At 39.8% G+C, this 24,662-nt stretch overlaps 1 protein-coding gene across 2 annotated transcripts in view; it reads left to right on the top strand.

Annotated features, from left to right (window-relative positions):
• Positions 1-24,662, top strand: part of fmnl2b (formin-like 2b) — a 119,280-nt gene that overhangs the window by 11,296 nt on the left and 83,322 nt on the right. For both annotated transcript variants that reach the window (XM_060918972.1, XM_060918973.1), the window contains exon 2: positions 2,575-2,658. In XM_060918972.1, coding sequence (XP_060774955.1) covers positions 2,575-2,658 — 84 coding nt within the window. The remainder of the gene's footprint in view (positions 1-2,574; positions 2,659-24,662) is intronic.

Genomic DNA, 24,662 nt, shown 5'->3' with positions numbered 1-24,662 from the left:
ATACATTAAACAAGACGCCATCACAGTGAGCATTATTGCAGAAATGCAAAGGACTAGAATTGTATACAAACTATATAATAATATACAGTGGTGCTTGAAAGTTTGTGAACCCTCAATAAATAAATGACCAAGTATATTATCTTTGTCTCATTTGTTTAACTGGGTTCTCTTTATCTACTTTTAGGACTTGTGTGAAAATCTGATGATGTTTTAGATCATATTTATGCAAAAATCTAGAAAATTCTAAAGGGTTCACAAACTTTGAAGCACCACTGTACGTGTGATGAATAAAGTTGTTCTTCTTCAATTAACAATCGAAAAATAACGCTATTATCAAGACATGCAATACAGTACTTAGAAAACAAAACAAAACTATGCTCAATTAAAATACATGCCAAAAACTGTGTATAGTAGGTGAGGGTTGGGTTACGTGAACAGTTTTGACCTGAGGGTTTTTAAAAAAGTCATTTAAATTACAAATGAATTCGAATGAACACATTCTGTCCTGTATATTCATCCAATCATGAATGATAGGGTGAAGCTTTCTTTGAGGATATATTTATTTAGCATTTTTTTGGAAGAAGTCTCCAGTGTCAGTTAGAGGTAAAGCTGTTCCTGTAAGGTTTTTTTTTTGTGAGGGGAAATCATCAGGACGAAAGTGGGCTTTGCCATTTCTTAGTGACGTAACAAGCTGCATTTTTTTTTGTCAGGTGCTGATGAAGGAATGATTATTTATAGTTGCTATCAGATGTTCCTGTAAGTGATAACATGAACATATTTAATGGTCCTTCTACCTGTACAATGTTAAATGTAGCTATAAATGGATAAAATGGATGTTTTTAAAGAAATTGAAAAACATTTTTTAATAGAGCAGCAGCTACAGTTATCGACACCTGAACAATCTTTTGGCCATTATAAAAGTAGAAAAGGCTTTCAATACGTAAATTGTGCATGAATAATTACTCAAACTTCCACTGGGAAAAAAATGAGTTGATTCCCAGTTACTTAGCGTATCAGATCACGTGACACCGTTCAACAATTATCGACACCTTTGTCCACAGTTATCGACACCGATTCACAATTATCGACACCCAGATGATTATTTATTAAAAAATAATCAGTATGTAGTATTAAGTTAGTAAAACATAGTTTTTATTTAAAATTTGTTTTACATAGACTTATATTTAGTACAAAATATCTTTTATATAAATATATGGATGTCAGTGCTTATGTAAATGAGGAAGTAATTCTAATGTTTGTAAACAAATGAACTGATCATGTTTAACCTGCGTCAGAAAATCTTTTTGTTCCACTTTCTACCCACTTTCTAAGTATTTTCGTAGATCACATTTTGTTAATTATTCGTTGTTGTTTGTATTAATTTCTAGTTTTGTAGTTTACTAATAAATGTCAACAGGCACATGAAAATCCAGGTCAAAGGTCGAGTTTTTTTAATTGAGATTTTAAATTTACATCTAAAAATATAAAATGTCTACTGATATTGTAATATGCCGTAGATATTTACAACAAACTGCAAAAAAATCTGAATGGAATAGAAAAATCTGAATATTTCAAGCATGTAATTTTTTATATGCTAGGAATTTAATTCTGGTCAAATTCTATTTATTGCAGTAGAATTCCAAATACTCTATAAGCATTCCATTCTGTTATGAATAAAAATATTATAAATCACAGCACTTTTATTTTTTAAAAGTACTTCATCTACTTCAACAATGTTACACAAAGATCGATCCATAATAGTTATAAATGTCACTGAATTCCACAGGGTGTCGATAATGGTGGACACTGCTGGTGAAAGTGATCACTATTATCAACACCTCACGTGATGTCTCAAACACGCATTTAGATACGAAATGGCGACTGTCAAATGAAAGAGTAAGAAACAAAGTAGGTTTTGACAACGATATCATGAAATATTGGTAAATTTGATCAGTAAAAACATGTCCATGATCTTTCCACCATGCTTACCTGCAATGATAACGTCTGGATTTTCCTCAAATTGCTGATCGTGCTGAAAAAATTCCATCTCAGGTACCGAGCTGTGTCATGAGATGACAAGATCAAAGGGCTTGGGGGGGGTGTCTTCTGGTTGATTAATTAACCAACAATAACTGTTGTAACTGAAACTCACCTTTGTAAAATTGTTTTTTAAAATCTGAAAAGGTGTCGATAATTATGGACTGTCAATAATTGTAGCTGCCACTCTAGTCGGCCAATTGCTGTGTTAGAAGAAGAATAAGACACTCTGGGATGTGCTGTTCTTGGAAAACAGTCCAGTTACTCTGCTTCATTTCAAGCAGCACGTTTCACACCACCCTGCCATTAATTATTGCCCTATAATAGCACTTCCTATCATGTTTTATTCCTTACATATGGTCCTGCCATATGTTTATGAGATTGCTATGTGATTCATCTCGATTATTCCAAATCTGGACAATCCATCTGGACGAACTCTATAAGCAGGTGTGAGTCTTGGTATGTTCACAAAGTCTAGTCAAAGCATGACTAAAATGGACGTGTGGATTGACGGATGACGGTCTCTGTATCTTGCAGAACTCCATGAACCTTCCGCCAGACAAGGTGAGGCTTCTGCGCCAGTATGATAACGAGAAGAAGTGGGAGCTCATCTGTGATCAGGTGAGTGACATGACTGATGCCCATAGCCTGCTGAACATCACTGCAAAAGCATGAACGCCTGTCCGTCGTAAAAGCCTTGAAAATGTACAGAGTCTGATATATCAGCATGATGACTCTGCAGTCGGTGTGGAACGAAATTTACCTTTTTATCGTCATACACGATAATTTCCGAATCCTTTACTGCACTGAAATGTACAGTTGTGGTCAGAAGTTTACATATATGAATGTCATGGCAATATTTGGGCTTTCAGTAATTTCTTTGAACTGTTCTTATTCTGTGGCAGAATGATTGTACAGCATACATCTTTAATTAAAAAAAAATTAGAATTTAGTGCACAAGTTTAAATTTTCTTTTGGGTTTTCTGAAATCAAAACAGGGTCAAAATTATACATACAGGGTCAAAAATTTACATACACTCACCTAGATTATTAATTCAGAGGTGCTGAAACTTCCAAAATGTCTCTTATCTTGCCAAGGCTGAGGTCTCTTAACTTCCTGTTAGTGGTCATGATTGACTACAGCTGGTAGCTTCTCTGTGCCTTCATAAAAAGGGTTTGTTTACAGCACTCATTGGATTGACCAGCACACAATAAAATGGGAAAGTCCAAGGAGCTCAGTGCAGATCTGAGAAAGAGGATCACAGATATACACAACTCCAGAATGTCTCTTGGAGCCATTTCTAAACAACTGCAAATTCCAAGATCAGTTCAAACAATTGTATCCAAGTTACTGTGAGGTGTAGTCACTTTGCCAAGCCACTTTGCTTCAAGAAAACCCAAACTGTCACAGTCAGCTGAAAGGAAATTGGTTTGGATGGTCAGGAACAACCTGGGAACCACCATGGCACAGCCCTGCCATGAACTGGAAGTTGATGGATCACTGTCTATGGGTCAAATCACCATGGACTAAGAGGCTGCTATCCAAGAAATAATCCCCTGCTCCAAAATTGACACTTTCAAGCTAAACTAAAGTTTGAAGCTGACCACATGGACAAAGAAAAAGCCTTCTGGAGGAAAGGTGTATGGTCAGATGAGACAAAGATTGAGTTGTTTGGCCACAATGACCACCATGTACAGAGGGACACTGTACCAGCTGGTGGTGGTGGTAGCAGCATCATGCTCTGGGGCTGTTTTGCTGCCAGTGGAACTGGTTCATTGCACAAAGTGGATGGAATAATGAAGGAGGAGGACTACCTCAGAATTCTTCAGCATAAACCATCAGAAACTTGAACACGACTTGATACTTGGGAGTTACAACAGGACAATGAACCCAAACACACATCAGAGCTGGTTGTGGAGGATAAAGCAGGCTAACATTAAGCTTAAAACAAGTCCTGACTTCAACCCTATTGAAAATATATGGACCATGCTTATAAGTCAAGTCCATGCCAAGAAAAAAAACAACAAATTTAATTGAACTCTACCAATTCTACCATGAAGAGTTGTGAAATATCCAACCAGAATTCTACCAGAAGCTTGCTCATGGTAAACAAAAATGTTTGGTCAAGGTGAATCTTGTGAAGAGACATTTTACCCAAATATTAGGTGTGCTGTGTGTAAATTTTTGACCCTGTATATGTATAATTTTGATCCTGTGTTGATTTCAGAAAATCCAAAGAAAATTAAAACTTGTGCACCAAATTCTAGTGTTTTTTTTAATTAAAGATGTATGCTGTACAATCATTCTGCCACAGAATAAGAACAGTTCAAAGAAATTACTGAAAGCCCAAATATTGCCATGACATTCATATTCAAGATGATATTCATGTCACTGTATGTAAACTTCTGACCACAACTGTATTTAAAAACAGTTCTCATGTGGAATAATTTGAACTGAAATGAAGCTTTGACAGCATTTCATGAGGGACTCGGTGTAGATTATCTCTTCTAGCACATAATGTGTGTGACATTTGTTGTTCGTTTACTTGCTATCATTCACCACCTTTACCTACTTTACCAAGGTAAATGGAGCAATCCTGATGATATTATGGCAGAAATAAAATTGTGCATGATGAATACTGTAATACATCACTTAACTATTTATTATTCACTGGCTTATTGTGAGGAATGGCATGTTTTACTCATTGGATTCAAAAATGAATGCAGAACAAGATACTTTTTATGGAATTAAAATATGTTTGTCCGTTCTTGAGATATTACAAATCAAAGATTGAAAAAACGGCTTAAAGAAAACTGCCGTAATATTATGTATTAGGATCACATGGTCCAAAATGGGCCACGTTAATGAATGAGATCAAATGTTTTTTCATAATAACATTTCTATTTTTCAAGATATTTACGTGGAAATTGGCAGGCACATACATGGCTGTATACTGAATACAAAGTCTGAAAAATAAGTAAAAAGCAGTTATGCAAATTATATTTTAATTAGTGTTTATTACGCAAATTAGATAAAAAAGTTTTATTGGTCCAGTCAATAAAAAGTAATAAAAGATTATTTCTAATACCCTCTTTGTGCTCTGTAGGCCTTTGTATTTCTCAAAAATTGGGCCTACTAGTGTTTATATGAAACAATATAAAGTATTTATTTTGATTAATATTCACAGCTTTCAAGGCGAACCTCGAAAAAACTGTCTGATCCACATACAATAATCGACTCCAATTAAGTGAATTGAAATTGACACTCGCGTTTCTAACTTCCGTTTCTTTTAAATATCACTCCGACCACTAAGATCTCAATATTTTTCATCAAAACAACTACATTTATATTCTAAAATAGTGATTTATTTACATGAATCAGTTTGATTTGAAAAAATAAGTAGGTAAAGCTATGAAAACTCACTTCAAAGTCTCCCGTGAAGCACAACATGTCAAGTCAAGTTTATTTGTATAGCGCTTTTAACAATAAACATTGTCGCAAAGCAGCTTTACAGAATTTACATCAAAACTAGCTGACAGAAAATTTTGCTGAATACTTCATCAGAAACAATGACAGCGAGAGAACATCCCTATAAAAGTTATCTGATTGATATTCACAAGTAATCCAGTCAGAAACTGATCAGAAGAGAGAGAGCCTGACCGCTTTCCCGTGACTAAAAAAACACTGGCAGTTTCCCGACGTCCTGTGAGTGGAGTTTTTACTCTGTTGTACCAACTTCAACCTGCCGTTACTTCCAAAGTACTGAACAGAGCTTAACGAAATAAATTTCTTTGGAAAGCAGAGATTATAACATTTTTTAATGATAGTATTCACAATAGAAAATATTCAAGAGTTAAACAATGACAGATTTGGAAACTTAGATGAGCGTCTGCATGGACAATTTTCACAGCACGGCCAGCGAGCGTCTGATATGCCTACTAAAAGCCACATATAAGACATCTTGTGATACGATAATTGACGAACTTTCTATCATGGTTTATGGTGTTTATGGGCAATTCTTCAGCAGAGAGGCCAAAATTATGAAATGACTAAGATTGTCTTTACTTGTCAGCTCAGTGATATTGCTAAAGTATGGAATCCAAGGCAAAATGTACTGAAAACCATATTTTAAAAAAATCATCACCCCAATTATAGCAATGTCGCTTCAGAGAAATCTTGGTTTGAATTTTAAGAAATGAAAGTTCAGGGTTTTTTCCCTGACGTAATTCCATTACTGACTTTTCCTCAAAAGATTTTGTGTTCAGAGTTAAACACAGCTAATTTTTCTATGCTTTTTTTTTTGAAGGTCAAAAGATACCCTATACAGTGTGAAATTTTTATTTGATACCATTATCTTGAGTACTGCATCTAAAAAAAAGTTACCACATTTTGCTGTGAATGTAATTCCATTACCGAAGAACTACCCTAATCATGATTTTATGTTTAAAATACATAAATGCCTGGTCAAAAAGTCACTGTTTAGATTTAAATAAGCAAATACTTAAGAGCCTTTGATTAGATAATTATGGCAGCTGGCAGCAATTTTTTTAAACCCTAACTGATGCATTGAGTAGCTTCTCATTTCTTAAACAACCATGTTGGAAGACGTATCACGTGATCGTGGAAAAGATAATACTGTGTTTCAAAAGGGTCAAGTTATCGGCCTGCATCAAGCAAAGAAAACAACTAAGGAGATTGCTGAAATGACTGGAATTGGGTTATAAACTGTCCAATGCATTATTGAAACCTGGAAGGAGAGTGGTGAACCGTCAACTTTGCGGAAGAAATGTGGTCAGGAAAAAATCTTGACTGACCATGATCAGAGATCATTTAAAGGTGCCCTTCCACCAAAAACATTGAATACTGGCTCTTTTTGAAATACCATAGTTCACTCCGAGTTGCATATGCATGCTGCATGTGAAAATGTAATTCTACTCCCATTCCCTGCATTAGCTTATGAAAGAAAGTAGTCGGAAAAGCGAGCGAATCTGAAAAAGCCCTACGAACTTACGTCACTTCGAAAATTAGTATTCATGGCCTCGCCCACCTTGGCTTGCGACCGCCCACGGGAAGAAAGTTCGGATTTAAGCGCGAGGAGAGATAGCAGAGCCCATCTCGTCAGTAGCTAACGAAGAGGACCTAACAGCAAGTTGAAAACATGTCTGAACAAGTTCGTGCCTGTGTTATTTGTGGCAGTAACACATCAACGTTGCATGTTTGGGGAGGCTGGGACCTCCCCTGCGCGAGTTACGAGTGTTCAAAGTCGGGCTGGAGCCGCCGACAGAAACGAAACCTAAGCGGAGCGCTACGGCTCGCCTCGGGGCGAATTATGTCCCGAGGCGCGGGGCTAGCCCGCCCTGGCAGTGCTGGTTCGTTGGGGAGAGGGCAGAGGTCTCTGGCTGCCAAGTTTGGGGAGGCTGGGCCCTCCCCTGCCTGAGTTGCGAGCGTCCAAAGTCGGGCTGAAGCCGCCGACAGAAACAAAACCTAAGTGGAGCAACGTTGCAAGATAGAAGAGGTGAAGAAGAAATGGTTGGAATTTATCTTTGGAACACCACCAGCGAAGTATAATGCAACGTTAGTACTGTGTTCTGATCATTTCAACCACAGTGACTTTTCAAACTTCGGTGCCTTCAGTAGTGGTTTTGCTTCGAGGTTGTTTTTAATACCTGGATCTGTAGTCAAGACGATCGACCACCAGGTCACAAGCTGTAAGTAAAACATGAACTTTTTGTTCGAAGGTTTTTGTTACAAAATAGCATGTTCATATTCTCCAAGTTAGCATGCATGACATGGTCACAAGCTAGGCAGGGATGAGAGTTTTCCGCTTTTCGGCGGTTTTCCGCTTTTTCTGAGTAAAAAACGACCTTTTTATATTATGCCAAATCCGTTGAGAATTTTTTTTATTAATTTTGGGGGGTTGGGGTATGTTCCTTCATGTTGTTCAAACTTTATTAACTCCAACGATGTTTACACATTATTTGTAAGTCGCCATCTTTAGTCTCGTTTAAATCTCATTGAATGTGATGTAAAATTCGTGTTATCTACATTGTTATTGGTCAAAACATTGATGTCGAGACCATAATAGCCAATCAAAACAGTTTTTACAAAGACACCCACATCCGCTTGTTCTGACCCACTGGAGGTAGCGTCACAGTGCTGTTAGCCAATCAGAGGTAACACGTTTACTGATTGCTGTTAGCCAATCAGAGGTAACACGTTTACATGTCATGAATATTAATGAGTAAGAGCTGAAATCCTGTCGTTCTCCCGCCACCCACTCCTCCACCAAACTAGAACAGCCTGAAACAGGAGAACCACAGCATTTTTTTCACCAAAACCGGCTCACAGGGCATTCATTCATACTAGAGACCACCGCACAATTAATGAAAAAATGATGCAATGAGACCTTTAAACACTTGATGAAGTCAAAACATTTTAAAAAATCGATAGTAGAGCACATGGCTATGTTTCATAGTGAAAGGAAGAACACAATATAATGAGAACTCACAGGATTGGGTCAAAACACCTGTGTGGCCATAAGAAAAGCACTCATTACTTAGGCTAATTGGAAGAAAAGGAGCAATGGGAAAAGGTCATGTGATCTGATGAGTCCAGATTTAGTCTATTCCAGAGCGATGCACGTATCAGAGTAAGAAGGGAAGCTCATGAAACGATGAACCCATTATACATAGTGGCCACTGTACAAGCCCCTGGAGGCAGTGTTATGATCTGGGGTTGCTTCAGTTGGTCAAGTCAAGGCTCAGCAACATTATGGGGCAATAAAATGAAATCAGCTGACGACCTGAATGTACTGAATGACCAGGTTATCATCACATCAATGGAATTTTTCTTCACTGATAGCACGGGCATATTCCAGGACAGCAATGTCAGGATTCATCAGACTCAAAATGTCAAAGAGTGGTTCAGAAATCATTTTCACGCATGAACTGGTCATCACAGAGTCCTGACCTTAACCCCATTGAATGTCAGTGGAGTGTGCTGGAGAAGAGTTTGCGGAGTGGTTCGATGCTCCTGTCACCAACAAAAGATCTTGGTGAAAAATTAATGCAACTCTGAATGGAAATGAAATGAAGAGTCCACTCTTTTGGTGGACTCTTTTTTGTTTTCCTCAATTGTAAAGCGACCTTGGGTGTGAGAAAGGCGCTAGATAAATTGAACTGATTATTATTATTATTATTATTATTATTATTATTATTATTAAATGTTGTGATGTTGCATAAGGTTGTCAAAACAATGCCACTGCAAATGTGTATTGTAATCAAAGCTAAAGGCAGTCCAGTGAAATATTTTTTGGTGACTTTTTTTTTTTTTGGCCAAGCAATACAGTATATGTGGATCAGGACAATATTTCTTCTTCTTCTTCTTCTTCTTCTTCTTATTATTATTATTAGTAGTAGTAGTAGTATTAGTAGTAATATGGTTTATCCTATGATCCATACAGACCTGCGTGCGCGCTCTTAATAAAACCATTGGGAAAAGTCATGTGACTGAGCAGATACGGATTCTTGAACCTGGTCTGGAAAAAAACGTATGCGGCCCCAGACCTGTTTCTCTCGCTTCCACTGTTTTCATTTTGCTCTGAATTATTTCTTTGAAAAATGAGCGACACAACTGAGCACCATGAAAGTGAATTTTATTATCCAGATGATTTATCAGGCACAGACCTAATTGAACAAGCTGAAATTGTCAAACAAAATTAAAAAAGGTACTTTCGAGCAAAGAAATTCACTTGTTTATACAAGGACACATCCATTATTCCAAAAAAAATGACGTTATCGAGTCGTTATCATCAGATGAAAAAGATTGAACTGACTCGAATGCCGATTCGACTCTATTTTGTTTTCAAATCAAAGTTCTTTTGTGCCGACTTAATAAGCTTGTATTGATGCTGTCTCCACGAGCTGACCCGAGTTTGAACCGACTTTTACTAACGATGTTATCTTAAAATCGTTTTCATTTCGAGAGAACAGTAAAGTATTTTATATAATTCAGACTGTTATTTCAAACTTGTACAAAGGTGATTCAGCATATAAATGGTTCCTTGTCAGTCAAATAAAAATTGATTGGTTCATTTTTTGCACACCATTGTTCGTTATTTTATATGATAAAATGCTTACTGACTGAGGACCTCGAGCCAAATATTTTCCCATCCAGCCCTCCCGCTCAGTCAATAAGTGCATAGTGTCAACACATTACTGAACAAGTTGTTACAATTGTGAAATTGTGACATTAACTCTTGTACAAGGCGCCACGGTGGTGCAGTGGTTAGCACTGTCGCGTCACAGCAAAAGGATTCTAAGTTTGGATCTCGCGACTGATGCAGGTCTTTCTGTGTGGAGTTTGCATGTTCTCCTCGTACATGCATGGGTTTCCTTCAGGTACTCTGGTTTCCTCCTACAGTCCAAAGACATGCAGGTTAGGTAAAGCACCCAGCCATTAAGGGGTTCACAAGCCAGTGCATTCTTAGTGCTGGTCCCAAGCCTGGATAGATTAGTGGAGGGTTGCATCAGGAAGGTTATCTGGTGTAAACCCTATGCCAGATCAAATATGTGGATGATAAATCAGGACAAGGATGTGATGGAAGCAGATGATCCGCTGTGGTGACCCCTAACAAGAGCAGCCAAAAGAAGAAGAAGATTAATTGGTGTACAAACAATTGAATTCACCTAAAAATATAGACTATCTACTGAAAAAACTATGTGAGTAAATAATGACCAATGACCTCTAGCCAAAATCCTCCAGATATTTGTTCCTGTATGCACAATGAGTCTTAGCTAGACCTTAGCTAATTAATACTGTTACACAAAAAAACAAAGTTATAAATACAGTGTCTTGCAAAACTATTCATCCCCCTTGGTGTTTGTCCTGTTTTGTTGCATTACAAGATGGAATTAAAATGGATTTACACAACATGCCTACCACTTTAAAGGTGCAAATTGTTGTTTTATTGTGACACAGACAATAATTAAAATGAAAAAATAAAAAACAGAAATCTGGAGTGTGCATAGGTATTCACCCCCTTTCATATGAAACCTCTAAATAAGAGCTGGTCCAACCAATTCACTTCATAAGTCACATAATTTGTTGATTAAGATCCGCCTGTGTGTGATCAAAGTGTCACATGCTCGGTCACATGATGTCTGTATAAATCAACCTGTTCTGGAAGGACCCTGACTCTGCAACACTACTAAGCAAGCAACATGAAAACCAAGGAGCCTCCAAACAGGTCAGAGACAAAGTTGTGAAGAAGTATGGATCAGGGTTGGGTTATAAAAAAATCCCAAACTTTGAATATCCCAGGGATCACCATTAAATCCATTATAGCAAAATGGAAAGAATATGTCACCATTACAAACTTGACAAGAGAAGGTCGCCCACCAAAACTCACAGACCGGGCAAGGAGGGCATTAATCAGAGATGCAACAAAGACATCGAAGATAACACTGAAGGAGCTGCAAAGATCCACAGCGGAAATGGGAGTATCTGTCCATAGGACCACTTTAAGCCGTACACTCCACAGAGTGGGGCTTTATGGAAGAGTGGCTAGAAAAAAGCCATTGCTTAAGAAAACACAGTTGGAGTTTGCCCAAGAGCATGTGGCAGACTCTCCAAACACATGGAAGAAAATTCTCTGGTCAAATGAGACTAAAATTGATTTTTTTGGTCATCATGGGAAATGCCATGTGTGGCGCAAACCCAACACCCTGAGAACACCATTCCTACAGTGAAGCATGGTGGTGGCAGCATCATGTTGTGGGGATATTTTTCATCTGCAGGGACAGGAAAGCTGGTCAGGACTGAAGGAAAGAAGGATGGCACTAAATACAGGGCAGTTCTGAAGGAAAAACTGTTTGAGTCGGCCAGAGGTTTGAGACTGGGACAAAGGCTCACGTTCCAGCAGGACAATGACCCTAAACATACTGCTAAAGCTACACTGGAGTGGTTTAAAGGGAAGCATCTAAATGTCTTGGAATAGCCTAATCAAAGCCCAGACCTCAATCCAATTGAGAATCTGTCGCATAACTTGAAGATTGCTGTACACCAACACAGCCCATCTGACTTGAAGAAGTTGGAGCAGTTTTGCTTTGAGGAATGGGCAGAAATCCCAGTGGCCAGATGTGCTAATAGAGACAAAATTTTATTTGTACAGCGCTTTTAACAATAAACATTGTCGCAATACCCCAAGAGACTTGCAGCTGTAATTGGGGGGTGAATACGTATGCACACTCCAGATTTCTGTTTTTTATCTTAATTATTGTTTGCGTCAGAATAAAAAATTAAAAATATATAATTTTTTGCACCTTTAAAGTTGTAGGTATGTTGTGTAAATCAAATGGTGCTAACCCCCCTGAAAATCCATTTTAATACGACAAAACAGGACAAACACCAAGGGGGATGAATACTTTTGCAAGACACTGTAGTTCATAGGTCAAAGAAAAAGATACGAAGAAAAACATTAGAATATGATCACATGGAGATGAACCAGAGAAACAGAATGAGCATGGGGTTTTCTGGCACATTCTGCTTGACTGCTTGACATAGCGAATGTTTATATGGAAACATTATTGTAAAATCTAATGGTTAATAGCGATCGAAGCAAGTAGTCATGAGTGAACAATAATGTAAACGCTGACAGACCTAAAACTCATGTACGAATTTTAAAATGCATTGCTGAAATACAGAAGCTGAGAGAAGCATGATGTCTCACTTGGATAGATTTCTTCAGTTTTTCCAACTGCCAAAATAGAGAAGCATGCAATAATAGGCTGAGGAACCATCATATTTATATATTGTGCTTCAAAAGCAAGCCTTTGTGCTTCTGCTTCTCTCCAAATTCCCACACTTCCCCACACTGATTGTAACTTGCAATAGGAAATAATACACACCCACTGTATTTGCATATGCATGTGATGTTGCCATGGTTACACTAATGTGAGCCAGCGAGAGCATGGTCGACTTTTGTGCGGATGCGTTTGCTGAGGTGACTGAGCGAATGAGGTATTAATAATGCATCATCATATTTCTCTCATGAGACATGCAGGAGGATGCTGGAAGGAGGAAAATAAAATTGGAGGATGTTGCCTGGATAATGTAACATGGTCCAGCAGCAACATCTAAAATGAATATAGATTTTACTCAGATGATACCTACTGCGCATGAACACATTTAGAACAGATACAGATCCATTTTTAGGAAGAAAAATCAAAGCTATCTAAATATCCTGGATTTATCAGTAGCATTATATACACACACACACACACACACACACACACATATATGGGGGTTTGTTTTGTTTGTATGGTAGCACATGTATGCTACTTCATTTATTTCATCTACTAAGGCAGGGGCATGCAATTGAATTTGGTGACGGTCCAGCTACGTAAAGGTCACAGAGGTCTGGATAAGCATTTAACAGAACCTATGTACAAATAAGTCACATCACTTTGAAGTGGTTATGTCGTGTTTCATGCCAGGTTTCATATTATCACTCTTGATTAGCTCTCCAGATACAGATGAAATCTGATTTTAACTGATCCACGGACACTTCTCTGTCCAGTCATCTTTAAGCATTCTGTTTTTTCATCAGCCTTTTAACAAGTCATGTTGTCACATCACCAATCAGACTAGAGAGGGTGAGTGAAATTTAAAAAAAAATCTGTGAAAATGGTTCCCTTTCTGGATGAGATGCCTTCAGCTGAATAATTTATATCAGTGCACGTTGAATGGCCACACCAAGCCGCAGTGTGTGTGTGTATATATGTGTGTGTGTGTGTGTGTGTGTGTGTATATATATATATATATATATATATATATATATATATATATATATATATATATACACACACACACACACACTAGCGTTGCCATTTCTCGGCAGATTTTCACCAAATTTGGCTAAGTCCTGGGATGACCTGGAATTTTGCAGATATAAACAAAATTCATGTACGGGCCCCAGGAAGGTCCCTGGGGGGGGCACAACATCCACCCACCCCCTCCCTCAATGCCTTTTTACATTTATCAACACAAACTCTCAACAGATGTTCACTAAACATGGCATGTTGGTACAGGACATTGTCACAATTTGGCAGAACTCAGAAATTCCATATTTGGACCCCAGGGGGTCCCCGGTGGGACCCTGGGTGATGGATGTTTGAAGTTTTGTTTGTCTTGGGTTAACATTACCGTTTCTTGATGGATCTTCACCAAATTTGACATGGAAGTCTGGGGGCAATGCAGAATTTTGTAAAACCTGGGCAATGTCAGGTAACCTGCTAGTATATATACTATCCACATTCACTGGATATGAATAATCGCGTGCTCTGATTGGTTACTCTACTACTAGGATATCAGTTCATATACCATGAGTAGAGAAAAACAAAATGGTGGAGCACATCAAGTCAAATATATCACTTTATCAAGTATTTAAAAGGAACAGAAACAGCGAAAAGAATATAGGGTTTTCCCCCCCAATATCTCCTGTTCCATACTCCAGCTCAGTCGGTGGCACCATGGAATAACAAGTAAACGAGAAGTGTTCAAAGAATAGAACAATGATTATCATGCAACAAGCACAGTCCAGGCATAGCGCATAACACAGCACATTTTAGTCCTTGGTTTTACTGAAAAAGTCTGTAACTTTCGTTTGTTGAAATCTTGTGTGGGCCTGTAGTCAGACGAAATGAAGCATGTTTTGTTGATATGTGACGTTCGCAGCAGAAGTATCGCCACATTCAAACCATCTTAATGCATTTTCAGGTAACTCTTTTTCTAAGTCTGAGACTGTTGAGTTCTCCAATGCAGCTGCATAAAGTTAAATTTAAATTTTAGGAGCCATGAGCTGACCGTGCTACAATGTTTTTTATGGAACAGTGATCAGTATTATAATGGCGCTCCACTGTATACACACCATATTGGGACAGCCAGGCCAGTTCTTTTGTTGATGCAATACAGGTAGTCGTCGACTTACGACCTATGCAACTTATGACCGATCGACTTTACGACCGTCTGGTTATGACTGGCAAGTGTTTCCCAGCTGAGCTAGCTGAGCGTACAACAGTTTCCGCCCCAGCTCCCGGCAGCACCTCTCGCCGCGTACAACAGTTTCCGCCCCAGCTCCAGGCACATTCGCAGTCTCTCTCGCACTCCCTCACGCACTCCATCATACAGTTTCCGCCCCAGCTCCAGGCACATGCGCAGTCTCTCTCGCGCTCCCTCGCGCACTCCGTCATACAGTTTCCGCCCCAGCTCCTGGTTTATGAAATGAGCAAATGCTCCTGCCAACCTGAGCGCTGCAACAGCTGATGATGACGTAGACGACCCACAGCCAAGCACCAGTGATGCCAGCGGTCACTAAATTTTGTATTTTGCTATGTTTTACATTTGTATTTTGGTATGTTTCAAACTAAAAGGTTTTCTATTTTTCACACCTGTATTTCATATTTTTTGTTTTGCACATATTAAACGAATTGTACTGTACACAGTGTAGTATGCAGTGTTTGACTTAAACCAAATAATGAGCCAAGGTAATGAAATAAGAAAATGTTGATAAAATAAGACTTTAAGATGATTACAATATCATTACACATCACAATATACTTACGTTCATTTAACATAGGCCGACTTACGACCAGATCGGTTTACGACCGGTCAGTCGTAACCAAACGCAGTCGTAAGTCGACGACTACCTGTACACACAAGACATTTGCTTTTGAATAATTTGAAGAGATGAAGAATTCCACCTTTCATTTTCTAATATTTACATCTAGATGTGTTAGAAAAACTATTTTTTAACCCACCCATTTTTCAAATAATCAGAAATATTGGAACATGTGTGCACTGTTAGATTGTTTAAACAAACATTTAATAGCTCTGAATTAGGGTTGGGCGGTATCCAAATTTTGATACCTTTAAACTGTCTCTGTGTTTTCCCGGGGTATACGGTATTACCGAGAAAAAAATAATATTTTGTTTCGGCCTACTGTGTAACGTGCGCCTATGCCTCAAATGTACTATTTAAAAGCAGCATAGCGAATTGTGTGCATTGTGGTATGGATTAAGCAGCAAAGCGAATTTTGTGCATTGATGAATGGATTAAGAGATATTTCAAAGCATCACGCAACTCTTCCTTCATCTTGAAAATAGCAACTGTCGTTTACACATGTCTGCGTTGAAACGCCATTTGCAGCACTATTTCACCTACTCCATCAAAAAAAAGTACACGATGAGCAGGATCATACCCTTTCAAGCATGGGAAATAAAAAAAAGAAAAAGAATCAACCAACACCCAAGTCCGTTTAGACTGCGCGATAAACCATATTCTTCAGCGCAAATGAGGCGAACCTAATTCAAATGCGTGATAGCTGCACAAGGCAAAATCATATGGGCCCACGTCATGCCATGGCGGGGAAATTAATAATCAAATGGCCTTACCTTGCTTAAAACGTTGTCTTGATCACATAACTCCTTACAATTATTCCACTTAAATCCATACGGTTTAACACACCCAACAAAGATAGCAAGCGCATTGCTAATTCCCACCAGAAACCTAACAGTTTACGCTACGATGTTTTCTTCCGTTTCTTCAGTAGATGACATTTCAAACGTTTATTACCCACATCCCAAATGTCATACGTTATATTATTTTACCTTGTTGTTACTCATGTAACCTACTCAAAACACAACTCATTGGAGAGATCTCGTGGAAGTGGAGTACCCCAGGCTATGGTGTGCCTTAGGGGACATATTAGATTTTTCGTTTGGTTTGAAACCAAAATACTGCCACACTGCCAATGTTGTATTTTTTTTTGCCACTAACTCGTTATCTTGACTTGCCATCTTTCAACCACGGTCTCAGTCTCTCTTTTTTTTTTTTTTTTAGATAGGACAGTATAGAGAGACAGGAAATGAGCAGGGGAGAGAGAGACAGGATCGGGAAATAACCTCGGGTCGGAATCAAACCCGGGTCCCCGGATTTATGGTACGGTGCCTTAGCCATCTGAGCCATGACACCCCCGGTCTCAGTCTCTTGCGAAGCTTTCTGTCAGACTCCAAATGTCACGCAGGGTTGCCATGGTAACGACATAAACAACCCTGCACGCGATGAGAACTTCTTTAGGAAATTGATAGAATTAGTGAAAATACGATCACACAGTTATTCGGGATGATCTTCAATTTATTATTTTATATTATGACCTCATGTACTCCATATTTATTTAGATATTATATATTTTTTTTAAATGACGGTAATGAGACCGATACCGTTGGTACTTTTGGATACCTCGGGATACCTTCTTACCGTAATACCGCCCAACCCTACTCTGAATGTCTACTCTTGGATTGATTCCTGGGTTTTGCCTGCAAAGACTAAAATTTGTTGTTAAAATGGACAAACCATCATGAAGACCAGCGAGCTATCTATGGGATAAAATGTGTCTGTGAAGGTTCTTAGTCATCCAGGTAATCGTAAACTGTAGGTGCTAAAGAAGGCAACTGGACTTGCTTGAAATTTTTGAAGATGTTTCACCTCTCATCCGAAAGGCTTCTTCAGTTCTGTCTGACTAGTGGGGAGTTCCAGGTATTTATCCTCTAGTGGACCAAAAGCAACCCTAAGGAGAGTCATTGAGGTCACATGGGTCGTTGACCCTCTCAGGTGGTGTTTACATTAGACTGTATCAGCGGATCATCAGATTAACGTTTTTAAAACGATTCGCGTGCACACAGCAACGCCAATACACGATTCGCGTGCACACAGCAATGCCTATACACGGATACGCTCGGCTCCGCAGGCATCCTGCGCTCCAAATCACTCCACCCTGAACAGCGAGTGCCCTCTGGAGGGTGCGCACTCCGGCCCTGCGCAGCTCACAGAGTGCACGAGTGAAGCGCACGAGCAGTGATTCGGGACAAATAGCAGGAAGTGAAAATCCGCGCCGTTTTTCAGCAGTCGCGTCACATGACCAACGTGGCATGACCAACGCCAGCGAATCAGGAAGGTGGATGTCACAGTGACGTTGTCCAATGACGACGTCAGCTAGAGCTCAGCACAGCGTATCCTCGTTCCTCAATGTTTACACAGCACCGGATCAGATACGTAATGGATTGAATACGTGGGCCCTGGCGGATTCAAGTTGTTCCGCCTGTGGAGTCGTTTCCCGGCGTTTTAATGTGAACGGACAGTGCATCCGCGACGAAAACGAGACGGATACGGTCTAATGTAAACACCACCTCAGTCATCCTGTAGGTTGTTAGGGTCCCTGGAGGCCGGGTGTGAACTGTGTTAGCAGCCTAGAGGGTCGTTGGCTCTCTCTGCCATCCTGTGAGTCATTGAAGCCAGCTGAGTCTTGGTGTGGATGTGTATTCGCTTTTCTGGGAAGTGTGCCAAGGACTGTATTGTAAGTGGCCGACAAGTGGTGTCTCATGCCCCTTTTCCACCAAAGCAGTTCCAGGGCTGGTTCAGGGCCAGTGCTTAGTTTGGAACCGGGTTTTCTGTTTCCACTGACAAAGAACTGGCTCTGGGGCCAGAAAAACCGGTTCCAGGCGAGCACCAGCTCTTTGTTGGGCCAGAGGAAAGAACCGCTTATGTCAGCGGGGGGGCGGAGTTGGTAAGACCAACAACAATCGCAAGACCGCGAAAGGTTGCCATTTTTTAAGCGACGAGAAGCAGCAGCTGTACAAACACGAAGTCATCCATTATTGTTGTTGTTGTTGTTGTTGCTGCTTCTTCTTCTCCGTGTTGTTGTTGCTTCGGTATTCATGCCGTTTATGCAAACGCAGCGACGTAACTGACGTATACAGCGACACAACTGACGTATACAGCGACGTAATGACGTGGCTCCCCTTAGCACCACAAGCTATGGAAAAACAAACTGGTTCTCAGCTGGCTTGCAAGTTGAACGAGTTGTGAACCAGCACCAGCACTGGCCCCGATCCAGCCCTGGAACTGATTTGGTGGAAAAGGGGTATCAGACCATCTCCTCTGGTCAGTGATGTTCGGTGCAGGTTGATAAAGATAGCTTCTAATCCGAGACACCACTTCTCAGCCACCTACAATGCAGTCCTTGGCACACTTTCCAGAAAACTGAATACACATCCACACCAAGACTGAGCTGACTTCAATGACTCGCATGATGGCAGAGAGAGCCAACGACCCACAGATAACCCTTACAACCCCCTAGGCTGCTAACACCGTTCACACCCGGCCTCCAGTGACCCTAACATCTACAGGATGACTGAGAGGGTCAACGACAGATGTGACCTTAACAACTCTCCTTGGGGTTGCTTTTGGTCCACTAGAGGATAAATACCTGGAACTCCCCACTAGTCAGACGGAACTGAATAAGCCTTTCAGATGAGAGGTGAAACGTCTTCAAGGATTTTAAGCAAGTCCAGTTGCCTTCTTTAGCACCTATGGTTTATGGGAGAAAAGCAAACCATTTGAGGCTGAGAAAAGAGGGAAAATCAAACACTAGTCATAGCCAATACAATAATTTGGAATGTCCTGAAAAAAAAAAGAAATCACTTTGGTGTACTACTAACCAGACATGGAACAGGTTGGCCAAGGAAAACAACAGCAGTCTGACAATAGAAACACTGTGAAAGCTGTGAAGGAAAAAAAACAGTCACTGACATCAACAACAACTTCCACCAGGCAGGGGTGAAAGTATCACAAACCATGATTTGAAAAAGATTTTGAGAGCAGAAATATAAAGGCCGTACCACAAGATGCGAACTGCTTATATAAGCAGTAAGAATTGGAAGGCAAGATGGGAATTCACAAAGAAGTACTTGTATATAGATGGGCTTCAAAAGTTCTGTAACCAAGCTTAACCTCTACCAAAGTGATGGAAAGGCCAAAGTGTGGAGAAAGAAAGAATCATGGTCCAAAACATATGATCTCAAACATACGGCTAAGCCTGATGGAGGTAGTGTTGTGGCTTGGGTTTGCACAGCTGCTTTGGGAACAGGCTCACTAATCATTATTGATGATGTAACTCATAATGGTAGCAGCAGAATGAATTCAGAAGCCTATAGAAACATTCTGTCTGCCAATTTACAGCAACGCATCCAATCAAACTGGGAGGAAATATATCATGCAGCAAGACAAAGACCAAAAACACACTGCCAACACAACAAATACTTCATTAGATGGGAAAAGTGGAAGGTTTTAGAGGGGCCAAGTTGATCACCAGACCTTAACCCAATTGTGAGCAAAGAAAAAGAAAAAACTGGATACAGTGGCTGAGAAAATATATAGTGTAAGGATGAAAATGTAGAGCATTTACTGAAAATAATAAATACAAAATTAAACATATGTAGTTTCACCCTTATTGGTTCCTGGCTTTTCAGCCATGTTCCAAAAGTACTGAAACAGCAAGGCCAATTCTTTGTTTCTGCTGTCCACTCAAGACATTAGGTTTGAGATCAAGAAATTAATACGAAATGATGGATCAGAATTTCAGCTTTCAGTTCCTGATATTTACATCTAGATGTGTTAAACAACTCTAAACATGGAACCGTATGTGGCAGACCACCCAAGTTTTTTGGAGCAAAAGTATTGGAACAGATAGTCTTAAAGAAAATATCATGCAAATAAACAAATTGAGCTAAAAACCAGTCTTTGTCTGTCCTTTATAAATAAAAAAAAAAAAGCTGGATTTTTAATTTGTCAGCATTACGTGTTATTTACTTTAATTTATTTTCAAGCGATCAACCAGGAACATTTGAAATTACGGGGTTATGAAATGTCATCATTATACATTGATTACATATGCCTGAATGATATTCGTTTCGCTCTCATACGTCGAAGCATTCGCCCATGGCAGCCAATCAAAATCGATGGCGACGCCACCAAACAGAAAGTGAGCTCATATCACAGAAACGCTTTGACATATCAAGACCATATTTAGTGGCATGACTTTGGACACCATCCAAACTACCCTCATCAAAAATGGTGTCATTTGGCCACTAGGGGGCGTCACAATTAGCAGAAACGTATTTTGGCTCATATCTCAGAAACGCTTTGATGTATCAAGACCATATTTGTTGAGATGACTTTCGGCACCAGTTCATGTACCCTCATCAAATTTGGTGTCATTTGGCCACTAGGGGGCGCCACAATGAGCAAAAACGTGTTCTGGGTCATATCCCTTTACGGATTTAGAATTACATCTACATTTTCATGTTAGTGATGCTCTGGGATGTCCCTGTAAAGAACCTTGCCAGCCTGTCATCTCCGTATGAGAATCCACCTTGTGTCTTGGCCAAACTTTCATGTGTTGACACAAAACTTGTCGTGTGGGCGTGCGGTCGCTTCTCTTGCTGGGTCGCCATGGTAGCGCACCTGAGCAAGCACACTTTCGCATTTTCTCCGGAAATGCATTCTAGTTAATATTACCTCCACCAAGGAGGCTATGTTTTCGGTAGCGTTTGTTTGTTTGTTTGTTTGTTTGTTTGTTTGTTAGCAACATTACAGGAAAAGTAATGAACGGATTGCTCTGAAATTTTTTCCAGAGGTGTGACTGGGCACAAGTAACAATCCATTAAAGTTTGGCGGTGATCCGGATCACCTTCTGGATCCCGGATTTTTTTAAAGGATTCTTGGCGGAGGTCTGCGCTCTCTGAGTGCTTTTCTAGTTTAATACTGCATTGCCACAATTTTTGTGGAGAAATGCAAACAAATTGACTGAGAAGTCACACTAGTCCATAATATTATACTATAGTGTAATTGTCACAACAGAAGGACTCTCAGGTGAGCTCTGGACAGCGTGTGCTCCAAGTTGACTCACGCGTGCCATGAATGACACACATCTGCACGGGATTAAGGTGCAATCAGTGTGCCGAAATAAGGACTCATAATGCAGACTTACTTTGCAAAGTATTGCATTGTTGTAACACATTACAAAGCCTTGTTTCCTGGTTTCTGATTCCTGTTTCCTGTTCATCGTTTGTGACCCTGCTCCTGTCTATGATATTCTGTTTGTGCCTCGCTTGACCTTTTGCCTGTTTTACTCTTCATGATATACGCCTGCCCATTTGGACTATTTGCCTGTTTGCACTTTTCTTTATCATAAAGATCTTCTGCACTTACATTTGTCTCCAATCATCCCTGACAGAATACTTTGCCCCACTGACACTAGTATAGCATGTACTTGTACACCTCTGCTGTGCTCGCGGAAAATGACATCACACATGATGAAGTTATGGCGGCCTCCCTGACAAAAAAATAGTCCCGTCTATTTTCATCACTTTATTAGTTATATCGTTAAGAACAAATTCCAAATCCAGCCTTTTTTTAAATAAAGGAGACATAAAGATTGACTTTTTTTTTTTAAAGTTTTTTTTGGGCTTTTTCTACCTTTATTGGATAGGACAGTGTAGAGACAGGAAATGAGTAGGAGAGAGACGGGGAGGGATCGGGAAATGACCTCAGGTCGGAATCGAACCCGGGTCCCCGGATTTATGGTATGGTGCCTTATCCACCTGAGCCACGACACCCCCATAAAGACTGACTTTTAGCTCAATTTGTTTATTTGCATATTTTCTTTAAGACTATCTGTTCCAATACTTTTGCTCACCAAAAGGAATTGGGTGGTCTGCCATGAAAGGTGCCATGTTTTGAGTTAACACATCTAGATGTCACGATCAGGAACTGAAGGCTGAAATTCTGATCTATCATTTCATATTAATTTCTTGATCTCAAACTCAGTGTCTTGAGTGCATAGCAAAAACAAAGAATTGGCCTTGCTGTTACAGTATTTTTGGAGCATGCCTGAAAAGCCAGGAACCAATAATAGGCATATCAGATGCTCGCTGCCCATACTGTGAAAATTGTGCATGCAGATGCTCATCTAAATTTCCAAATCTGTCATTGCTTAACTCTTGAGTATTTTCTATCGTGAATACTCTCATTAAAAATCTTATAATCTCTGCTTTCCAAAGAAATGTATCTTGTTAACATCTGTTCAGTACTTTAGGAGTAATGGCAGGTTGAAGTTGGCACAACAGAGTACACTCTCTGCTCGTGGGACGTCAGGAAACTGCCAGTGCTTTTTGAGTCACAATAAAGTGTTCAGGCTCTCTCTCTTCTGATCGGTTCTGACTGGATTACTTGTGAATATTAATCAGATAACTTTTATAGTCTCTCGCTCTCACTGTTTCTGGTGAAGTATTCAGCAAAATTTTCCGTCAGCGAGTTTTGATGTTATGCTTCACGGGAGACTTTGAAGTGAGTTTTCATAGCTTTACCTACTTATTTTTTTCAAATCAAACTGATTCATGTAAATAAATCACTATTTTAGAATATAACTGGAGTTGTTTTGATGAAAAATACTGAGATCTTAGTGGTCGGAATGTCTCGTCTCGTCTTCTTCCGCTTATCCGGGGCCGGGTCGCGGAGGCAGCAGTCTGAGCATGGAAGCCCAAACTTCCCTTTCCCCAGACATGGAATGATATTTTAAAAAACCGGAAGTCAGAAATGTGAATGTAAATTTCAATTCAGTTAATTGGGGTTGTTTATTGGATGTGGCTCACACAGTTTTTTCAAGGTTTGCCTTGAAAGCTGTGAATATTAATCGAAATAATCATTTATATTATTTAATATAAACAATAGTAGACCTGGGCAGCACGGTGGTTAGCGTTGCCGCCTCACAGCAAGAAGGTCCGGGTTTGAGCCCCATGGCCGGCGAGGGCCTTTCTGTGTGGAGTTTGCATGTTCTCCCCGTGTCCACGTGGGTTTCCTCTGGGTGCTCCGGTTTCCCCAACAGTCAATCCCGCCAGCAAAAATAGGGAAAAAAAGGAGCGATCTCACCTCTTCAGATGTTGGTTTAAGTCTGACAATACATTCCTCAAAAAGGGCGTAGATGAGCAAATTAATCCATCAACGTGTAGCATTCAATTTATTCCGGACCATTAAAGACGCCGCCTTCCGCGTAGAATCATACGTCAGCCTCGCTGCCATATTGGATAGGTCAAAGCGGAGAATAAAGATTCATGTGCTGCGTTTAACTGTACCAACAGGTTTACCGTCCAAACGAAATCACATGGGATTACCTTTCACAGGTGAGAAACAACAAATTAATCCATCAACGTGTAGCATTCAATTTATTCCGGACCATTAAAGACGCCACCTTCTGCGTAGAATCATACATCATCCTCGCCGCCATATTGGATAGGTCAAAGCGGAGAATAAAGATTAGCTGCGTTTAACTGTACCAACAGGTTTGCCGTCCAAACGAGATCACATGGGATTACCTTTCACAGGTGAGACTGGAAAAATACTTTTCATTGTATTTGGTCATTATAATGTAATTTTATGAACAGATTTTCCTGACTTTGTGGCTAATATGAAGTCTCGCGCATAATAGTTTATGCGCATGCGTCCTTACTTCTTCTATTGTTCTGGTGTCTCCGAAGGGACCGTCTTACAGCGCCCCTAGAGGTGTGGCATGTGTATTGCATCATTTTCAGCAAGCGTTGCGTTGCCATATGGACCTGATATTTTACTGATCGTTGCCCATTTGGACGCGATATATTTTTAAATAACATCTCGTTGCCGTTGTCGTGTGGATGTAGCCTAAATTGACCGTAGGTGTGAATGTGAGTGTGA

Source organism: Neoarius graeffei, chromosome 4 (genome assembly GCF_027579695.1).
Source record: "Neoarius graeffei isolate fNeoGra1 chromosome 4, fNeoGra1.pri, whole genome shotgun sequence".
Taxonomy (NCBI): domain Eukaryota; kingdom Metazoa; phylum Chordata; class Actinopteri; order Siluriformes; family Ariidae; genus Neoarius; species Neoarius graeffei.
This window is presented reverse-complemented; position numbering and strand designations above follow the sequence as displayed.